At 41.2% G+C, this 22814-nt stretch overlaps 2 protein-coding genes across 3 annotated transcripts in view; one reads left to right on the top strand and one right to left on the bottom strand.

Annotated features, from left to right (window-relative positions):
• LOC119890691 (anoctamin-9-like) overlaps positions 1–2666 on the top strand; it is a 32016-nt gene extending 29350 nt beyond the window's left edge. The window contains exon 24 of the mRNA XM_038702062.1: positions 732–2666. Within this exon, the coding sequence (XP_038557990.1) occupies positions 732–765 (34 nt within the window). The 3' untranslated portion in view covers positions 766–2666. The remainder of the gene's footprint in view (positions 1–731) is intronic.
• A 1899-nt stretch (positions 2667–4565) lies between these two features.
• The window catches only part of efl1 (elongation factor like GTPase 1), a 32786-nt gene continuing 14537 nt past the window's right edge, over positions 4566–22814 (bottom strand). For both annotated transcript variants that reach the window (XM_038702060.1, XM_038702061.1), the window contains exons 12-23: positions 22401–22500; positions 20473–20630; positions 19919–20079; positions 18082–18217; positions 15872–16003; positions 14232–14379; positions 12848–12977; positions 12613–12739; positions 11488–11692; positions 9518–10026; positions 7160–7344; positions 4566–6359 (exon numbers count right to left, since the gene is read on the bottom strand). In XM_038702060.1, the coding sequence (XP_038557988.1) occupies positions 6171–6359; positions 7160–7344; positions 9518–10026; positions 11488–11692; positions 12613–12739; positions 12848–12977; positions 14232–14379; positions 15872–16003; positions 18082–18217; positions 19919–20079; positions 20473–20630; positions 22401–22500 (2180 nt within the window). In that variant the 3' untranslated portion in view covers positions 4566–6170. The remainder of the gene's footprint in view (positions 6360–7159; positions 7345–9517; positions 10027–11487; positions 11693–12612; positions 12740–12847; positions 12978–14231; positions 14380–15871; positions 16004–18081; positions 18218–19918; positions 20080–20472; positions 20631–22400; positions 22501–22814) is intronic.

Genomic DNA, 22814 nt, shown 5'->3' with positions numbered 1-22814 from the left:
AAGAAAATAAAGGCATGATTAGGTAAATTTAACCTGGAAAAGAGTAGATTAGCTTAGTTTAGACATTAGCAGAATCAGGAATGGACTAAGCCAAGTCTATTCATAGCTGGTCTATCAACTATATATTAGTTTGTCTGTAAAATAAATATGAAGAAAGGGTGAATAAGGTAATATTTGGATATTATAATGTGCGTGACCACCCCATTAAAGGAAAGACGATACTAAAGACATTAAATGCTTAATTGCTTTAAGAAAGAAACCCAGCTGTTAGAGGAAGAGCATGAACATTTTTTAAGGGAGTGTGTAAAAGTGTTTTTATCTATCTATCTATCTATCTATATATCTATCTATCTGCTTCAACTGTACTTTAGGGCTAATAAGCTAATGTTAGCATGCTAATGTTAAATTGAGATGGTGAACACGGTTACATCATCAGATAAAGCTCAGCATGTTGGCATTGTCACAGTGAGCGACCACTTCATTAGTACTGTAGCACCATTTCTCATGTAAAGACTCTTATTAATGGATTTACTTTAAATAAATGTTGTAAACCACAACTGTAAAACATAATTTCATTTTATCCAGAGGAGTTTTGTGTCCCTGATGTATTCAGAATCAACAACTTTCTTGTCTCTGCAGCTCTGTGGACCTTTGTACAACATCTCAGTTCAGAGTGACACCACTGTGGCACTCTCCCCTTGTTCTATAATGATTGTTTGTTCTTTTTTCAGTGAAACAAAACGCAGCAGATCAACAGACGTATGACGTCCGACAGCTGATCTCCTTCCACTGATGAAGTGAAATACGGTGTCTTGTTTTTATAATTTATAGTTCCTGTTGGAATGCGAGGCTGGACTTTTGTAGTTTATGTGTCAGAATATTGCATATAACACCTCAGCTAACAGTCATGTGAGGTTTTTATATTGAAATGTTTAAGAGAATATATTATCTGTCATTTAATGTTGTTAAGAAGTTGTCATTCCAAGAAGCAGGTTCACTGTGTTATCTTCTTCAAGAAACAGTTCAACACTTTCCTGCCCAGCGTTAGATGAGAGCATCATTGATGCACATTTTATAAAACGTCTCAAAAGTCAACATTGAAAGTGTTCACTCTGTTCCAACACCTACAGTCAGGTCCATAAATATTGGGACATTGACTCAATTCTAATCTTTTTGGCTCTATACACCACCACAATGGATTTGAAATGAAACAAACAAGATGTGCTTTAACTGCAGACTTTCAGCTTTACATCCAAATCAGGTGAACGGTGTAGGAATTACAACAGTTTGTATATGTGCCTACCACTTTTTAAGGGACCAAAAGTAATGGGACAGATTAACAATCATAAATAAAACTTTCACTTTTTAGTCATTGGTTGCAAATCCTTTGCAGTCAATTACAGCCTGAAGTCTGGAACGCATAGACATCACCAGACGCTGGCTTTCCTCCCAGGTGATGCTCTGGTGATGCTCTGCCAGGCCTCTACTGCAACTGTCTTCAGTTCCTGCTTGTTCTTGGGGCATTTTCCCCTTCAGTTTTGTCTTCAGCAAGTGAAATGCATGCTCAATCGGATTCAGGTCAGGTGATTGACTCGGCCATTGCATAACATTCCACTTCTTTCCCTTAAAAAACGCTTTGGTTGCTTTCGCAGTATGCTTCGGGTCATTGTCCATCTGCACTGTGAAGCGCCGTCCAATGAGTTCTGAAGCATTTGGCTGAATATGAGCAGATAATATTGCCCGAAACACTTCAGAATTCATCGTGCTGCTTTTGTCAGCAGTCACATCATCAGTAAATACAAGAGAACCAGTTCCATTGGCAGCCATACATGCCCACACCATGACACTACCACCACCATGCTTCACTGATGAGGTGGTATGCTTTGGATCATGAGCAGTTCCTTTCCTTCTCCACACTCTTCTCTTCCCATCACTCTGGTACAAGTTGATCTTTGTCTCATCTGTCATTGGATGTTGTTCCAGAACTGTGAAGCACATCTTGTTCGTTTCATTTCATATCCATCTGTACACATCTGTATTCTTGTGTCCTTGAGCACTAAGATGCCTTGGTCAGAAATATACCAACACAAAGTTTACTAAACCCACATTAATGAACACTTCTGCTAACACCACCTCAGGGCTCAGTGTATCCCACAATTCACCACGGTTTACTCCTCCACACCGGTCCAGTTGTTTGTGGCTATGAGTCTGTAGACTGGCTTTAGGACTGACAGTAATCAACGGACCTGATGTTTACAACATGTTGGATTCAGACAGAATATTATTATTATTAATGTTCAGACACACAACAGTTGTAACAGACCCTCCTCATTTAATATTAACAATATGTTCTGCTTGATTAGTCCGCATATTGATATGCTATATCTGATATTGTAAGGAAGAAATATGAAATCTTATCCTTCCATCCATTCCTTTCCTAAAACTTCAGCTGGACAGAAACCATTTACCAAACCAAATATTTATCTTATATACAGTCTTTACGAGTACTACAGGCTCATAAATAAAGTCTTTATTAATTGTATTCCTCTTCTCAGCTCCTGAATGTGTTTTGTATTATGATTTCAAACTAATACTGTATGGGCGATCCTGTAAATGTGTTCATTATGTGAAAATTTAATAAAGCTGGCTCTGTCAACTGTTTTAAACACGTTGTGTCTTGCTTGTTAAATCTGCACGTCATATACAGAAATGTTAAAAACCAACAAAATATGGGCTAGGGTGTTTTTTGAGTTATCTTGATGACTCCGTCCATCCTGTCCAATGACAAATGACAATGCACGTCATAAGGAGCCCAGGAACAAATTGTTTTTGTCTTGTTGCACAAGGTCCTAAAAGATGTAGGGTGTCCTCTGTAAGTGCCTGTATATTAGAATTAAAGGATGTTTTATAATTTATTGTAATAAAGTAGAAATAATTACTCTTGGTGTGGTTGAGGTGAACCATATATGTTCTTAGAGGGTCGTTGTGCAGCTAAGTGTCCTCGTAAGTTTGAGGAGTCATCTGATGAAAGTAGTGATTGCTCTTGCACAGGTGCTCACTTTTTACCCTCCCTTTTGGTTTAGTTTAGTTTGGTTAATATTACTGAATTAGAATTGTGTTTTAGTAACTGTCTTTAACTTGTTTTTAACCCCTTGTAGACTGATCAAAGTTCTTGAGTTACAGTTCCAATGATTTAATTATTGTGTGGTGCCACAATCATCTAAATACAGATGTAGTACACAGCATCTTCTAAAACCTAAGAAAATAAGATGTGGATGGGATTTTTGGTCATAAATGACATAATCCAAAAGCCGCAGGTGCAGATTTAGTGATTTGAAAGCCTTAGGTAAACCCAGGCACCTTTGCAAGTTGATTACTTGCGTGTAAAACACAGTGTTTAACTCGATACCAATGAAAAATCACACATTTAAAAATCACATTTAATTAATTGTTGAATTTTTCAATTACTTGACAGAAAAATAAATAAATTACATTTATTTAGCTGATGCTTTTATCCAAAGAGACTCGCAATAAGTGCATCCAGCCATCTGGATACAACCCAAAAACAATGTAAGTACATCAACTTCATCAAATATGCAGAACCGCTTCAAGTGTTACATTAAGAAACAATAAGAGCTAAAGTTTTTTTCCCCCCTACAGGCCAAGGTGCAGTCTAAACAGATGATTTTTTTGTTGTCCCGATGTCAATGCGGAGCGTGTTCCACCATTGTGGGAGCCAGAACTGTTTTACCGATCAGCAGCTACAGTGTGTGATATTGCAGATGCATGCAGGTTGTTGAATTATATTTTTTATTTAAACAGTAATGAGTTTATTTATCCATCATCTTTCACATTATTGTTAAGAAATATTATGCTTCTCACGAAGTTGTATTTTGACATGAAGTTCTTGAAGTTATAGAAAACATATTAGTCATTCAAAGTGGTCATATTATGCTCATTTTCAGGTTCATCATTTTATTTAGGGGTTGTAACAGAACAGGTTTAAATGATTTCATTTTTAAAAAACACCATATTTTTGTCATAGTGCACACCTCTTTTCACCCTGTGTGTTGAAGGCTCCGTTTTAGCCAGGAAGTGATGCATCTCACTCCTACAAGATCTGTGTTGGGAGTTGCACATGCGCAGTACCTAGTTAAATACAACTAGCCAATCAGCAGCCTGCAAACACTCACTTCGGTTCAGCTGTACATGTCCCCAATACCAGCTTAGCAACATGGACTGGAGCAAGAGTTTCAGAGTGGTGAGTTATTTATTTATTTTTTACTGAGCTCCGTCTCTACATCACAGTAACAACTTTATATTCATTGGCTGTTTGGAGGGTAGCTAGTGTTTGGAAGGGAGAGGGGAGGCAGCAGACGGACATCTCGTCACTGTGTGCTGCAGCTTTGTGTTTTTCCATCAGTGTTTTTGAGCGCGTGTCGGACTAGCTGCTTGGTGAGCATTTTGCTGTGTCGTCACAGGGATGAAAGAGAAGCGGCTGGACTCAATAAAAGGAGAGGAGGGAAAAAGCCAAAAAGCATAATAATGACCTCTTTAATTGTATATGTACAGCAATGTACCTTGAGTTTGATGGTGATTAAAGCAATAGTAATAGTAATACAATAGTAAATATTTAAAGCAATGACGAATAATGCCCATATCCAAAATCCAACACATTCATTTATTCACGGAATGGGACCAGAGCCTGGCCGTCCTATACGCTCACTATGCATTTTGCATAGGGACCCGCAAAGTAAGCAAGGCCCTGCCTTCCTCTCATGTCAGAGTGAGTATCAATGTTCACAACTTTGATGAGAAGTTGAAGAGAAAACTATCGAGAAGAGAAAGTAACTAAATGAGAGTAAATTGTAGAAACAGCAGTCAGATAAACTTGTGTTCTCTCCTCTCAAAGTCTGATGTCAGCAGATTACAGTAATGTTAAGTTCACGTGCTAGCTTGCAGTGAATGTCACTCTAGTCTGTCTGTCTTGCTAACCCAGTTGGGCAGTGCATCTCTTGGTCTGTCTGTGTTTTGGTTGCCTAACAGACTTTGTGCCTGACCAATGTTAAAGTAAAATTAAAAACGTTTGATAAACGCTGACCAGCAACAGTGTTTACAAACTGCAGCTCAGAAACGATAACCGCGTCGCACATGAACATGTGCTCATATGCGCCTGCACGAAATCAAACTCGCGCATTCCAGCCTGTGGAGCCAGTTTGAATGGGCCTGATGAAGACGATAACATTATCTATTCTTTAAAGGGGCAATGCTTAAATTTGTCAGTAGAGTAAATGCTGGTTGTCACAGCTGATCCACATTCAGCCTTAGCCAGTACCAGCGGAGACCCAGTCCAGACGCCTGTAGCAGGTCACACAGACTCAGGTAAAGTACAGCCAGCATCAGATACAAGCAGCTCAGACCCTAATGGAACAGTCGCTGTTCCTCAAAATAACCCAGCAGATTGGACACCAGTCTTAACAGACTTTATGAAGACTGAGCTAGTGCGCAGAGGTGCATTCAAACCAGCACTGAATTTTTCTTAACCTGAAGACAAGTCTATATGAGGTTTCCATTCAGGCTTACTACAGAGGCAGACTGTTTTCAAGAAGGGATAACTGTAGTCAGAGCACTGTGTTGTCAGGTGTGACTGTGTAGAAATGGCAAATTGTTTACATGGCTCATGAGTCTATTAGGAGGGCTTAGGGTTAGGGCCCCAGGGAGGTTAGGACTGGCTCTGAATGGGACAATTTGATTGGTCCGCATTTACTGCACATGCTATCTATGAGCGAAAAACTAATGAATCTATCAGATAAAAAAACATAACAGACTTTGTGATACATACTTTATTCCCTATATGAATGTATCATCCCCAATTAATCCTAAATATGTGTATTGTAAAATGTATTCTGTTGCACAAGAAAATATACAAGAAGTCATTACGGACTTTCGAATGAACAGCCAGACTGTAACTGCAGTTAGCTGTTTGTAACTGCAGTTCCACTGCTGCTGTGATGAAGATATCTTTGAAAACAGAATGACTCCTGCATTTGGTCACGACATCTGTCCCTCTGCAAACAGTGGATGTCAGTGATGGAAGAGCACAGTCCGTGGTGTACAGTATGTGTCTGCAGTCCTGGCTGGATAGATTTCTTCTTTCTTGGTTTTCTTCTCTACTTATTCTTACCGAGTGTTCTCTGCTTTTCTGCATGCTCTACTATCTTCTCGTCCACGTAAAGGCCTTTGCGGCGGCGGACAGCGTTCATGTATTTGAGGGCCTGGTTGGCAGAGTCGGCTTTCTCTCCGAAGTGCAGGTATTCTTCCTCAGTAGTGGGAACCCAGTATGGATCACTGCTGATGACCTGGGACACAGAGAGGAGAAGATCAATTAAAATATGATGTTAAAGGATAGTATAAGGAAACTTTCAACGTCTCTGCATGTAATTTTGGTCTTTTTTGGTTGTACTCAAGTTTAAAGTTGCAAATAGTTGTATTCTTTTTCTCTATTCTTTTTATCATTCTTATATAACTTGCATTGTTTATTCCATATTTATATATTTCTACATCTATTTATGTCATCTGTATGTTTGTTTGCGTGTAGCACCTCATCACCAAAGCAAATTCCTCGTATGTAAAACACTACTTGGCAATAAAGCTCCTTCTGATGGTTTCTTCTGGTTTAACCGCTCGCGATACAAATCTTCATTATCCCTACAAGATGTATACCGCAAAGCTACTATTCATATCTGTTTATGTCACACAAATCTTTATATCTCAGGTTGGATTTAAATCCAGACTCAGACTTTATACATGTGGCACATGCTCTACCAACCTGGGAGAGGTTGGTAGAGCATGATTCTCACAGATTCACAATTCTCCTGATTCTTTACTGTTTCTGGCAAAATATAAGCCCTGCATCTCTTGCCGGACACTTTCAGCCATTCAAGCCTCTATAATCTTATTTAAATAAAACTATCTGAAAAGGAAGAACTGGTCGATATTTAAACTATGTGAGGGGTCCCATGGATGTATTCAGCAGTTCTGCTTTAAAGGGTTTGTGAGTTGAAATTATTGAGAAGCACTGATTCAGATTGTGTGTCCAGATACTTATACATTACATTTCAGTAAATATTTATATATATACACAGTGTGTAACAGTCACCTCCCAATGGCTGAAGACCAGCTGTGGACTGGCCAATCCGCTGGTCCTCTTGCGAATCTCATCGGAAAATCCGAAGCTCTCAGCCACAGGCAGAACAGCCTTGATGATGAACATGTCTGTCCCTTCTTTCATGTCTTCATGGAGGACACGACCCTCTCGCTTTGCCAGTACACCATATACTCGGCCTGGTACAGGAAGAGACACAGGATCAGGACACACCCAATATACACAGATTCCCTGGAAGAAATATCCAAGGAGGGTTTAATCAAGGGTAACTGGACATGGTTGAAGATATCTGAAAAACAAGGCCAATCCAATCCACCGCGCAACTTACAGGACTTAGGCCCCATCTACACTAGTTTTAAAACCAATACGATCTCCGTCCACAGCAACGTTTTAGCTGCATATCAGAGTTGATCTCCATCTACATTAAAAAGACTGAAAACATGCATCTAGTGGCCGTTCACGTGCACTGGGAATGCCGGTGTAAACAGGAAGCAGATGGTCTGTTCTGTAGTTACAGAAGAATTGGCCCAACAATGCAGCCATGCAGTGTACAAGTGTAGGGTAAGTGTTATTTGCAAGGTACAAAATATTTTAATAATACCAAGTCAAAACTCAGCAGCATCGTGTTTCTGCTTTGCATGACTTATAAGACCCAATCAGAGAGCCAAACGTGAGCGTCTGTGCCATCGTTTCTAAAGTCTTCCGTTTTTGCCCGTCTTCACTAAAACACTACCTGGAGTTTTCAAACTTCTCAGTTTTAGTTTTTACTATACTTTTGCATAGAGGTGTCACCTGGGTTCCTGTTTCTTGAGTTTTCAAAGCCTTGTGGAAGTAGTAATAAACAGATGCTAACAAAATAATCAGTTTTCTCTTTAGTAAAAGGAAGAGGTGCTTAATCTTAATTGTCCAGTGCCGCAGTAGATACTCATGCAAGTTAGAATATGGACAGAAAACTTCAGAAAGAGGTTTCAGTTGTCTGTATTAGAAAACAATTACATGAGGTAATAGTAAAAACTATCTTAGAGAACGGGTGGAATTTCAGCTGTGTACAATCTTTCATAGAGTCACTGCAACACTTAAAAATGCAGCATTTTCAATAAAAGCTGTTGGAGTTAGCCAAATCAAGTAGATATCAAAGTGTTTTTCTCTCATCGTGTTCATGTTCGTCGATGAAGCTCAGCGAGGAAACACTGTCCCAGGAAACAAGAAAGGGGGAATTGTGCACTAGAAATGGTCACCATTTGACCACGGTCAGGTGTCTGGACCTCATCAAGGACTCACACAGGAAACAAAGAACAAAAGAAATGAGTTGTAATTGAATGTACACTAATTGATTTGGTATGTGTAGTTAGAAATTTAGACACTCAGAATAACAGACACAGAAGTGTTTACAAATGGATTCTGACTCAGAGTATGCCAAGCGGACAGCTGGATCCCTGAGCCATACAGAATGTGCTGAAAGACAAATAAACCTGCTTCAGTCAGCTCCACAGTGCAGAAGTTAGAACTTTAACAAACTCTAAACGCTCCCGAGAATGCCTGAGAGGTCCAGGGGTGAACACAGGGGTGCAATCTGAACCACCAGGTGAAACTTTACTGTGTACTCAGCCCCTCCTGTTCACGCTGTACACCCACGACTGCAACCCTCCACATGGAGAGAACTCTTTTGTGAAGTTTGCTGACGACGCCACCATCATTGGCCGGATTTCAAACAACAATGAAGGTGGAAATCACAGAGAAGTAGTGCACAGAAAACAACCTACTGCTCAATGTCTAAAGGCGCTGATAATTGATTTTTAGGAAGGAGGAGATAAAGACACACACTCCTGTCTACATCAGTGGAGCTGAGGTGGAGCAGGTGAACAGTTTCAGGTTCCTGGGAATCAGCATCACAGAGAACCTGACATGGTCGTCTCACATCTCCACGCTGGTGAAGAAAGCTCAGAAACCACTGGATTTCTTGAGGAAGCTTAAGAAGGACAAATTTCCGTGCCAACTTCTTGTCAGCTTTTACAGAGGAGCAATAGAAAGCATCCTGACTGGAAACATCACTAACATGGGACGGCCAGGACCGGAGGGCTCTGCAGCGGGTGATTAAAACTGCTCAGAAGATCATTGGTAACCATCTCCCGAGCATCAGAGATATCGGTGAGGTGCCTGCAGAGCCCAAAGGATACTAAAGGACAGTACCCACCCAGCCACAGCCTGTTCACCCTGCTGCCTTCTGGGAAGAGATAAAGAAGTTTCTGCTGCCGCACCACCAGACTACATTTTTTGAGTGTAGCTTGAAGGGACTACATTTCACACATGATTTAATTGTGTGGCAGAAGTTTGTCAACAATGCTCTCTTACCCAGCACTTCAGCGGTGGCCATAATCTCGCAGGTATACATGGCAGCCATGAGTCTCTGGGGCTGAGCCTGGAAGGCGTGACGGCAGGCCTCCTTCATGGCAGCGATCAGCAGGCCGGAGACGGCGGCCTCTGGCCTGCGCTTGGCTTGGCCCGGCCCTGCTGCCGTGCCGTCCGCCTGTGCAGATGTCTCACTGCTTTGTTCCACTTTGCTGTTTGCTAAAGCCTCATGGGATATGGTGTCGTCCTCCAATGAGTCCTGACGTTGTGGCAAGGCTGAATACTGAATGTCCCACCTCTCCACAGAGAAGCAAACTCCCATCAGGGGCTCCTCACACATGGGCCCTGACAGAGTTGCTAGCTGGAAGCCGCTGACGATGCTGTTATCAAAGTCTCGTATAGCAGTGGCCTGAGCTCCAGACTCTCCCGATTTGTCTCGCCTGACCAGACACTGCCACACCGAGGGCCGCTGGTAGCCCTCAACACTGTTCAGCAGAATGTTGGGGCCATATCTGAAAACAAAGAACAATAAGAAGGTGATTAGCAGTTTACAAGGTAATACAAATCATTCTTACGTGTTCATACAAACCGCAAATATGCAGTACAGCCAGATTCTGAAGGATTTTCTCAAGACGGCACATAATGCTAGTGCTTATCTGCTTTGAAGTGACTATACTATATTACTACATTTACCTAAAAGCTGCATTAATTGAGTTTTTGCCCACATGAAGACAGTGCAACAAGCTGTAAACACAACAATAATATATTATCACCACAGACCGTTATATGGTGTGTACGGTTTCTCAGAAGGAGAATTTTTAAGGAGAAATTTTAAGTTTCTCATTTAAATATCAACATTAGCATTACTCATGTCATGTTTGTGTCCACCTGATGAATGTCCGATATCTACTCTCATTTTTTGGTTGGTTCTCCACCAACTCCTGAGAAAAATATCTGTGTCTTCAGCTGCTAAACACTCCACTATGTTCACCGGCCTTTTCACTAAAAACAGCTGCTGCTGGAAACAAGGTTGAGAAGAGTCCAGTCAGTAAAGTTGTAAAACCAAAACAGTGAGCTGAAAGATGCTAAGTGATTTTAATTAGAAAAAAGGAGAAAACAAGCCTTCTAACTACAATAGGATTAAATAAGTTTATACAAACAAAGCAAATTAGGGAAAACGGTCTGCCCTAAATAAATGTAATAATCACCTATTCGGCCTTCATGAACAGCTTGTTATGTGATGGTAAACATGCTTTGTGTGTATTGGTTTTTCCTTCACATGTAAAAAAGCAACTGTTATATCAGAGGCCTGTGGTGTAAATCACGGATTGTTAGAAGGACTTTCCTTTGTGTTTTTTTTTTTCTCATTAGTGTTTTGCTACCGGATAGGTTTTAAAAGGAGAGTGGGAAGTGACGTTTAGGGGGAACTCTGGAGTGCAACAGGTGAAGCGGTCAGAGTTTAGTGGGCTCTGTGCAATGTTTTTCCAGACGAACTCAACAAAGAAACTGTTTTTGGTGGATTACATGTGGGGACTTCCGGACTACATCATCCCATTGGCTAAACAGACTGTGGCGAGGTTGCATAAGTTAACTGTGAAATATTATTGAGTGCGGCGTCTCGCCACGCTTCACCTGGTATCTTTTTTTCTTCTTACCGCGGAGGACATCTAGTTCAATCCGGAGAATTTAAGTTATTTGAATGAACATTAGATGTGATTTACTTTTCCCTTGCTGTTTGGTGTATGGCGAATTGTTACAAGCTGAGGTAAATAAGGGCAAAATATTCTCCAGAAAAAGGTCAGTCTGCTCTGTTCTTTACATTCCATGTGAACCATGTCACTACAGACAGTGTCAGACCAAACTGAATATATGTTCCCCTCCTCATTCATGCTTTTGATTCATCTCTGCTATAAATCTACCCTAGAGGAGTCACAGTTCATGTGAACCATATCCACATCACTACAGTGTCAGACCTGCGAGGCCCAAAGGCCCAGATACGCTCCACAGCGTTATTCCACTTCCTCCCCTGCAGAAGGCTCTCCAACTGGGCCTTGAATCCAGCGATGTCCTCCAGGGTCCTGGGGGTAACGTCCAGACTCTTCCCCTCCCTCAGGTGCATGTTTATCTGCTCTAGAGTCCGAATCAGTTCTGTGCTACACTCCAACAGATGGGTTACCTCTGTCAAGAAAAACAACATGGAACAGTGAATTTAAGGTATGAGACACTCCCAGTTGCTTTGTCTTCATTATAGTTTGCATCATGTAAGAAAATCTAATATTCTGTAAACAGTTTCATTTCAATGGTCCTTAACTTGATCGCTGGTTTTCTATTCAAGAACCTGAGGAAGATCATCTGGGGTTGAAACATCACTCTCATCCACATGGAATAAGAGTAGTTTGTTTTTGTGTGTGCATAATCTGGTCTGTCTTCATCAGGCTATGCCAATGAGCACGACGAGTTAAATGCAGACTGCTTTTTCACTGTTAGCTTGAATATTCACATTAAGGCAGAAAGCAGGAGTTTTTAAGCATGATATACTTACTGTGTCTAGCTATTTATTATTAAACATATTAGCATTAACACAACAGACACTGCTCTCTGTTGGCTCAGTGACAGCAGGGTGTAGCTTCCTGACTTCCCCAACAAAACTTGCTGCACCAACACGGTCCCATGTTTTGAGAAAGCCTGACAAAGAGTCGGTATTGGACGCCCAGGGATGAGACGGGGTTGGCTGCATGATGCGCTAAATTTTTTCTCTGTAGCCTAAATATTAGCTGCTAGTGCTAGACATACTACCACGCGTAGCCATTTTACTGTTCTGAGTCATGTGGATGTGTGACTGCAGTAAAGAAATAAAGATATAAGTAGCGCAATGAATGTATCCAAATGTAGCAGAGTAACAGTATTGATTTTTCTCTTTAAAAAATTCTCAAGTAAGAGTAAAAGTATGAAGCATTAGAACTACTATGACAAGTAAATTTTACTCAAACAAGTTACTTGAGTACACGTAACGGAGTAAATCTCTGCACAACATACCGCCAGGTTTGTTTGAAGCATACTGAAACCTTTAGCCTGCTCAGTGTGTGTCCAGTTCTTACCTTGTGGCAGGGGGATCGCCCGGACGCTGACAGTGGCCAGTCTGTTGGGAGTGGTAATGGTTACCAGATTACTGTGGTCCACGTGTAGGGTGTCAGAAGAACGACCCTGAGAGGCTTCGTCTTTCACCTAGCAACGTATACATACACATCGACACGTGTTGAGGGCTGAGTTTATCAATCAGTCCAACAAATCTGCTCCTTGACCTACAGTTGGATAGCTGTGCGGTTGACTCACCTGGTGAATGATGGCTACTTTCTGCTGCCTGCCCAGCTCTTCGTTCACCATGTCCACTTTTGGAGGACGCACCACTGTCTCTCTGAATGGAATGATGGGCTTGGATACACTGATCTCAATTTTAGCAAACCTTTAAAAAGACAAGAGAAAATCCTGTTACTGATACCAGTGACAGATAATGTCACAAGCAGCTTCATGCCAGTTTGACATTCTCCCGCATTGTATTCATATAAGAACATTTACTGAAGATATGACCTATTATTAAATCCATTCTGAAACAGAAACAAGACTAAGAGACTAAAGGCAAGCTAGTGGCTGTGCTGACAACATTTAGCAAATTTTGTTAACAAGTCATGGTAAAACATTTAACTTAAGTAGATGCACTGCAGAGGGGATGCCAGTGCCTGGTTCACAACAACTGTTGAACTGAATAGATAAAAAGAGCAATATCCTGTTGGTACATGATGTCCTTGATGTCTGGACTAGTTGAACTAGCAACTGACTGTCCCAATGAGGCCATATAGAAAAACTAAAACAATTGCATTAGAAACTCAACATCCTGCAGCAGGTTAGCATCTCGCACGCCATTGGCCAATCAATCACTTGTAGTGACGTGACGAGTGGTTGTCAAATGTATTTTCTCTAATCTCAATCAATCGGAAATCTCCAGGTCTGAAAAGTGAAGCCACGCGGAACTAACTTATACCTGCATTCTTTCTAATGGCCAGCAGGTGGCGACTCCTGAGAAGTCCAGTTTCCATTAGAAATAATGGTAAAATGACCCTACTCATCAGCTGATTTATTCCCTCAGTAAACACTTTCCTAATGAGTTTATGGTCTCAGTCAGTAGTTTCACGTTTTCTTCGAGACAGCAAGATGTTTGCTTAGTAAATTATATATAATAATACAATACAGCAGCGTATGAGTCAGGGCAGGACTACCTTATGATTGACAAGTTGCTACCATGGCGACCTGTCAATCAGGATAGAGGCACGGGAGAGAGCCTGTCATGTTTTAGTCTGTTAGTATATTTTGAAATATATTACATTTTTGTTTAGTTGTTTTTATTTCCAGGATGTATTTAACGCTTAAACGTGTTAACAGAATAACATAACTTGTCTTAACGGTGGTGGTGGACCGGATGTGAATCATGGTCGCTTGTGTCAAATTGTCAGAAACTTTTACAGCAATATAATGACTATAATGAAAAATGCTGTTCTTTTCCTGGTGAGAGGGGCTGCTTTAACACCCAGCAGATCTCCAAAATATCCAAGCACATGAATTCAAATGCAAAATATTTGGGCTGCCACATGAGCTGCAGCTTTACACACACACTGCATGATGAGACACACACACACACACACACACACACACACACACTGACCGCTCTCGGAGGTCGTCCAGGCAGCGTTGGAGGTGAACCTCACCAGCAGTGACCAGAACATGTTCTCCTGTTTCCTGGATCAGAACCTCAGCACAGGGATCTGCCTGGTTCAACAAACGCATCCCATGCACCAACTTTGGCATCTCACCTAACAAACAAAAAAATAAGGTGGAAACCACCGTTCATGTTTATGTTTTTATTGTCATGGTGGCTTCAAAGCAGCAACAGGTAATTAAATCAAATCGCAACTTTTGATTCATTTCTTTGACATTGTATATTGTAAGGTAGCACAATCCATGAAATGAAGAAGCGAGCTTGTTTTTGTTGTACTGGAATCTTGGTTTATGAGAAAACTTTTAGCCAATCCATCCAGAGGATGTTCAGATATTTCACGAAAGTCAAAACTTTGACCTGCTAGTGGCGCAAGACAGAAAGTCAGGGAATCACTAAAGTCATTAGTGTTTATCTTCTTGGCAATAGTAGATAAAAAAACTGAATAGTTTGAGTTCAGTACAGTAGGTAGTCAATTACTATGAAGTAACTTTGATTTTGAGTACTGACTAGATCACTGATGAGTCAGTGTCCAGCAATACAACTCTCTCAACTAGTGTAAAGAAGCAAAAATGTGGTTATGTCACTTCCTGTCAGTGAGCTTAGTGAGCAAAGGTGTGCACTAGGCTTGGGTGACCTTCTCTATTTTCATATCATCTAATCATGGCTAATTGAGATCACCGATTGGCAATGTGCAATAGATATTGACTAGCAGCTATATACAGCGTGCTAACCTCAACAACCTAGCTGTGGTTAACTTGAATGCTCTAGTTTTGGACACATTTGTGGAGCGGTGTTCATGACACTGACCATTCAACTACGGATTGATTAAGGAATCGCTGGAAAAGCCGGCAACAGTCTTTCCTCCAGCACGTGATCATGTTTTGATTTAGACTGTGCACACAGAGGAGGGGCTATATACAGACGCCTCTGTTTCAATGTGTTTGTGAGAGAAAGGGAGCGAGCAAGCAGAGGTGCAGAGCGAATCAGCTCCACAATGAATTATGATTTTACTCATATTAAATAGTATATTCTATGTGGCGGCATATAGTGTTGTGGCGTGTCACCGCAAATAAATCAATGAATGGTAAACAGCAGTGTGGTGCAGATTCTAGAGACTGTTTTATGTCATCTTGTTCCGATTAGGATTTAGTTAAAATCGCCTTAATATCGAAGCCTGAAAAACCAATCACTGATCATCCCTTCAAACGTCGATAGCTGATCCAATCGCCAATTGGCACGAGCCTAGTCTGCACTGCTTTCATTGCTTTCTAGGGATTTTAAGTAAACTTCCCGTGCACTGGAGCATTGTATAAAATGAGCTTTCTCTCCCTCCTCTCCACGATTTCTGGAATCATGTGTGAGGGAGACCTAAACACAGCTTCAGATTCCCTCTGTGACAGGTGTAGAAGTGCAACAGAAACACATTTCCTGTCGATTTGGTTCAACATTACTGTATCATATGGAATTACTGTAATATGTATTTACCTCTTCAAATAAATTTAATTGTTAGTGTGGTGTACACTGCCAAAAAAAGGTGAAGTTCATGAACTCACTAAGCGTGTATGTGTGTGCTTTCCAAAACCTACTTGGATGTTTGGGTTCTATAGCAACCCGTACGATGGGCGTGGCCTCAAAATTGAGCGGAATGAAGGGCGGGCAGGCGGGTGAAGTTGACAAGGTGGCAGACTTCAAGATATACTCCTCAAGACCTCCGATACCTGAGAGGACAGGAGAGGATAGGAGAATTTAAAAAGATAAAAATAAAGATTACATTAGGGTTAGAAGAAGAGTTAATTACTTTGTCTGTGAAGATTCTCAGTCATCCAAGTCATAGTTATCCAAAGTGGGTTAAAACTCAAAAGGGCAACAGGACTTGGTTGAAGATACGTGAGGACATTTCCCCTCTCATCTGAGAGTCGTCTTCAGTTCTGACTGACATCCCAGCTATTTAACCTCTGCAGGGTTGTTATCAAGGTGACAGATAACGCTTGCTTCGTTAGTGCTCCTGGCTCTAGATACAGTCAGTCATTCTAATCATTTGAGGCACCCGAGGCCAAGTCTAAATGATTCTCACATGAGACCAAATGTGAGTATTTGCTCAATTTATTAAAAACAAAAAAAAGAACATATACATAAGTATTCATAGTCTTTGCCATGACACTCAGAGTTGAGCTCGGGTGCATCCTGTTTCCACTGTTCATCCAGGAGAGTCCACATGTGGTAAATTCAGTTGATTGGACATGATTTGGAAAGGCACACAGCTGTCTATATCAGGTCCCCCAGTTAACAGTGCACGTCAGAGCATAATCCAAGCCATGAAATCCAAGGAATTGAACAACCATCTCTGCAGCACTCCACCAATCAGGCCTATAATGTAGAGTGGCCTGACGGAAGTCACTCCTCAGTAAAAGGCACGTGACTGCCTGCCTGGAGCTTGCCAAAAGCAAGTATCGTGTCTTGAGGTGGTGGCTGCATCATGCTGTGCGGATGTTTTTCAGCGGCAGGAACTGGATGACTAGTCAGGATGGAGGGAAAGATGAATGCAGTAGACCTCCTTAATGAAAACCTGCACTCTGGACCTCAGAGTGGGGCGAAGGTTCTTTATCCAACAGGACAATGACCCTAAGCACACAGCCAAAGATAACAAAGGAGTGGCAACTCCATGAATGTTCTTGAGTGACCCAGCCAGAGCCCAGTGTTGAACCTCATTGAACATCTCTGGAGGGATCTGAAAATGGCTGTGCCAGAGGTGCTTCAACAAAGTATTGAGCAAAGGCTGTGAATACTTATGTACATGTGCTTTTTTCCCGTATATTATTTTTAATAAATTTGCAAAGATTTTAAACAAACTTCTTTCACGTTGTCATTATGCGGTGGTGTTTGTAGATTGAGGAAAATAATGATTTTCATCCATTTTGGAAAAAAGGCTGTAACATAACAAAATGTGGAAAAAGTGAAGCGCTGTGAATACTTTCCAGATGAACTGTAGGCTATATACCATACCACTGCAGATATGGCCCATGAGGCTCATTTATCACACTTTGGTTAAATGTTTTGACTGCTCAACTGATTCCAAAATCTGAAACTGGGTAAAATTTAAGCTTATGACAATTGGATCAGCTATTGGTTTTCCCAGGCACCGATATTAAGGCGGTTTTAACTCTCTATCAGAACAAAGATGACATAAAACCGTCTCTAGAATCTGCACCACACTTCAGTGTTATCCCATTCATTCATTTATACATACCACATACCATTTACTATTTCATTTGTCTAAAATCCTTATTCATTGTGGAGCTGCGCACAACACAGAACCTCCGCCTCTCAAACACACTGAAACGGAGCTGTGTGTAGATAGAAAAACTCTGAGAAGTTAGTCTATTTTCTTAACACAATAATGTCAATGTCAGTGACTGACCTTCAAATAAGTTACAAACAAGTGTGTAAAGAGCCAAGCTAATACAAGCTAATAAGAATAGCTATGTTAATGTTAGAATACAAGGTTGTCAAGGTTAGCACGCTGTACATAGCTGCTAGTCAATATCGATTGCACCCCCCCCTCCGGCACAGTTACACTGTGGTTTTGTGGGAGACACTGTATTGTGCATTTACAGATGTTTCTGCTTGTTTCTCTTACAGATAATAGGCCTATTTCTTCAACGCTGGCATTTCACTGGCATGCTGCAACGTAACAGATCGCCAATCTGTGATCTCAAGTAGCCATGATTAGACTATATGAAAAATGAGAAGAACGCCCAAGCCTAGTGAATCAGAAAGAAGAAACAAACAAATTTACCCAAGACATTTCCTGCAGGCACTTCCTCCAGCTCCTCTAGTTCCTTGCCCATCAGAAGGTAGAGTCTTTCCATGGAACAACAGAACAGATGAGACACCTCGGGCACACAGTCTGAAGCACTGCAACCCTCTGGCAACTGGCCATGGAGATGAGAAAAGGAATGAGCATGAGAAGTCTCACAAATGTAGCATTTGCAAAAGGTCATAGTCATAGTTCATTTTGTTGGGATCACAGTGCATATATAACTAGGGTAAAAATTCATTTTCATGGTAGTTTATTTATCATTATACAACATAACGACGTACAATGAAATTAAAGTTCCATCATGCTACACCAACCTCCTGGTCTAAAAAGTGAAGCCAATTGGGAAGTTCCTTAAACCTGCATTGTTTTTAATGACAGCAGGTGGCGACTCCACCGGTTGCAAAAATAAGTTTGTATACAAGAAAGAAAGTGATTTATTACCTCAGTAAAAACTTTCCTACTGAGTTTATGGTCTCAATCACTTGTTTCAGTCTTCAACACAGCATGATGTTGAATTTGATAAATTATGGTTCTATTTAGAGGAAAACAGATGATAAAGCAGGGCATGCTTTAGGTTGATCCAGATGTATTTGCAAATTACAGGCCCATTTCCAATCTCCCATTCCTCTCCAAAGTACTGGAAAGAGTTGTTGCCGCCCATCTCCAGGACCATCTCAAACATAACCAAATTCCAGTCTGGTTTCCGCTCTGCCAACAGCACCGAAACAGCCCTGGTTAGAGTCAAAAAAGACCTACGAATGGCAGCTGATGCAGGCTCACCTTCCCTCCTCATACTCCTCGATCTGTCTGCTGCTTTCGACACTGGATCGTGGCTTTCTCCTCAACCGGCTACACCAAACCACCGGACTCACTGACACTGCTCTTAACTGGTTTAAATCGTACCTCACTGACAGAACAGAGTACATTTCACTTGGAAATGCAACACACCGTCACCAGCATAGTCCCCCAGGGGTCAGTCCTCAGCCCCAGCCTCTTCATCATTTACATCCTCCCCCCTCGGCCACGTCATCAGCCGCTACGGAGTCTCATTTCACTGCTATGCTGATGACCCACAACTCTACATAAAATTGGACAACCACACCTCTGCAGCTTCACCAACATCATCTCCGTCTTCAACACTCACTGCCTACCTGAAGGAGATAAAGGTGTGGATGAAACACAACTTCCTCCAGCTGAACAGCTCCAAAACTGAGGCAATTCTTGCTGGCACCACGGCACAGTGCAACATATAGCTGTGAACTTTTTGGGTGCTGTCTGTGTTTTTGTATATGAAATTTGACACTTTCACAGTGTGTTTTAAGGTCATGAAAGTTAATTGTAATGATTTGGTCACCTAAAAATGTCTTGTTCAGTTTCAGGTTACTAAAAGACACTAAGATTTCTTTCCAGTAATTACATTTTATTTTAAGCCAGTTTTCACTAGCAAAAATTAGCATGCCAGTTAATATCACAGTTAACATGAATTGCAGATGCACCTTGCTAACAAAGCTAGCTAGCTCCACCCTCTTGTCCAAATATGGTAACAACTGTTAAGAAACCATGATGGCGACGGCCAAAGTCGAGGCTTTAAAACAGCAGTCCACACACTAATGGGTGACGTTACAATGGCTGCGTCCACTTTATTTATATGCAGTCTTTGTGCTACATGGAACTTAATTGGAACAGATAATTAGAATGGGTCCAGGTAGCACTGTCAGTTACAGGACCTATCAGTCTATGTCACATCATCTTTACAGCTCTTGGTTTGTCATAAGGCAGTGTGAATCAGGATGACTTATAACTGTGGCTTTACCATCCTCAGGCCCTGGGCAGGGTCATACTTTGGTCCCAGTACAAATACTCTCTGTCCTTTCTTGACCACCCCGCTGTAGACTCGCGCAAATGCTATGAACTTCGTCTGCTCCTCTTCCTCCTCTGGCTTCCAGTCTTTCAATGTCAGTCTCTCCATCTTAGCTGACAAAGAAACAACAACACAGAAAGTGTTCCTGTGAGAGTCAATCACAGGGAACCATCGTTCTTGTATGTACTCTGACATTAGGTGCTGGATCTTGTTTTCTTTTGTTGTACTTTATTTGCTAATGATATAGATTATAACAATTTTAACTGTGTCCAAAGAACGATTTCCGGCTGTGAATATCCCATGGATAAAATGCTGTACTTTTACCCAATATTTGACGCTTTTGAGCATTTAATACTAGCACTTTCACCTTTTCCTGTAGAACCCTGTCAAAAACAAACTATCACCCATTTTCTATCCAAAATATATTGGTACTAGTCTTTTGTAAAACTGACATAAAAAGATGAAAAATTAAAGAAATAAGTCAGTGAGTGGAAAGTTGAGCTTACCTGTTTCGAGTCCTGTAGGTTGGCCTTCCTGTGACATACTCCCTGAGTGGCCGAGGTTATTGTTACTCTCTGCGGTTGCTTGATCAGCTGCCATCCTGTCAGCGTGTCTCTGTCTGGCCAGTTCCCTGCGCTTGGCAATCTCCTCCTGGGTCAACGGCCTAAACACATACACACACTTCAGAATCCCATCAGACCTCCAGATAACAGCTGTTTCCTAGAGGTCAGAGATGCAGTGTGATAAGCAGGATATCAGCTGAAACCATAGAAACAGTTGAGGTGAAGGCTGTGTGTGTGTGAAATGGTTATTCGTATGTGTTGCTTAAGGTACCGTGAGAAAATGAAATATGATCCAGGAAGTCCAGTTTGAGCAACACATTTATGAGTCGAAAGCCGTCAGACACAGGACGACACTGTAGTTTTTGCTGGAGCTTTCTGCATTGTGATAAAGGCTACGATCTGGACCTGCTCTATATGGAAAGTGCCCTGAGACAACTTAAGTTATGATTTGGTGCTATTTAAAACTAACTGAAATCAGGCTCAGTTTTTTCAAGCAGTGCTAATGTCAGCCTTAGCCAGCTAACTGTGCTAAACCCAGGCTATCCAGTATCACAAAGCCTGCTCACTTTAAACTATACTGCAGGAATATTAAATCAACCTACCGATTAACCCCCTGGAAAAACACTGATCAATTTGCATTTGGGTTTGTAAAGGTTAACAATATCAGTCGGAAACCAGGTTTGTGATCACAGAGTTTTAGCTTATTTAAGCCAGATAACTCAGACAACCTGACTAAGTTCACCTCGCTCTCTGATAAAGGATACTCCAAACAAATTAATGTTTTTCTATCATCCGTTACCACCCTCTGACAATCAGAATGCCTAGCCATTTATTAACCACAGGGATATCAATCATCTGTAATAGGTGGCTGTGTCCGAAATCCCCACTCATTCACTACTCCCAGGCCCTATGTAGGGACTATATAGTGAGCTCACTCGCATTATTAAAACAACACTTTAACCTTTATAGTTGTTTTTATCCTTACGTGGAGTTTACGTTGGAGTCTGTGTTTTGCTGGGAGCTGGTTGTTTTATGGTGTTAGTGGACTGCGTGCCATTAGCTGTGGTGTTGTCGCTGTGGTCGGAGAGAGGCTCGGGAGCGCCAATGCAGCTACATCCCGTCCCGATACCTTCACATTAAAAGCAGAATAGTGGCTGCTCCAAGCAACAGAGTAAACAAGCATGTGCTTCATTTTTTAAGTGAGACTGCAGCCCGTTGACAAAAAGGCAGTAAAACTGGATTTTATTGAAAAACTACATATAGCACCTTTAACACTTGAATAGTTTCTGCAGCTTATAATAAATAAATGACAAAGAATTGCTGAAAATGCAGGAATCTGAAATAAATGACACGTGCATTGTCTGTGGCCCTGCAGTAAGCTCCAAATACCACCAATACCATTGATTTAATTCCTTTGAATCACAAATGAATTAGCCCTTAATTTTTCTATTAAGATTTCTATTATTTATTTTGTTGAGGAAAAGGGACTGAAGCAAGATTTTATCATAATAGTTCTGAATGTTTCTATCTCAGATTTGTTGAGTGATCCACTGTCTGGCATCAAGGGTTTGTCACGTTCTGACCACAAAGAAAAGTTTAAACACACCAGTCAGACTTTGAACTTGAAAGAAATTTATCATGATAATTACCGATATCGAATGATATTAAATGTTTTTATCGTGATAACATTTTTGGCCATATCGCCCAGCCCTAATACAAAGTAAATTTCATTCACCGATATTACCTAGGGTTGGAGGAAACATATCAGGGATATCCAAAGCCATGACTGAAGAACAGGACTGCATCATCTGCTGACTGTAGATCTGTACACACACACACACACACACACACACACACACACACACTCTTACCTCTGTCTGTTCTGAGGCAAGGCCTTGGTATCCACGGTAAACATCTTGGACACATAGACAATGACCGGAGCATTTTCCCCGCTCGAACACTGGAGGAACGCTAGAAAACACCCAACATATCTAACATCACTATACAGGATGTTAAAACTATCCAATCCAAACATGGTATTCATTTGAGATGACACACTGCTCACGCACCGTTTTTCATCTTATGACTATCCCATTCCTGGTACTTTCAATTGCCTGATCATATTTGCCCCTGATCCCGATAGGGGTCCTTTATAATATTGTGCATCTGCATATACAGATACTGAGACATGAAACAACCATAACTGAATGACATGCAAGTGCCTTACAAAAAATATGATTCCAATCGGCCTGACAGTGGCGCTATAATGAAGTATAATTGCCCTG

Source organism: Micropterus salmoides, unplaced genomic scaffold (assembly GCF_014851395.1).
Source record: "Micropterus salmoides isolate LMB-PRFRI ecotype aquatic unplaced genomic scaffold, ASM1485139v1 Ms_hic_scaffold_6, whole genome shotgun sequence".
Lineage (NCBI taxonomy): Eukaryota > Metazoa > Chordata > Actinopteri > Centrarchiformes > Centrarchidae > Micropterus > Micropterus salmoides.
The sequence above is the reverse complement of the archived record's forward strand: the minus strand, read 5'-3'. Positions and strand labels throughout refer to the sequence as shown.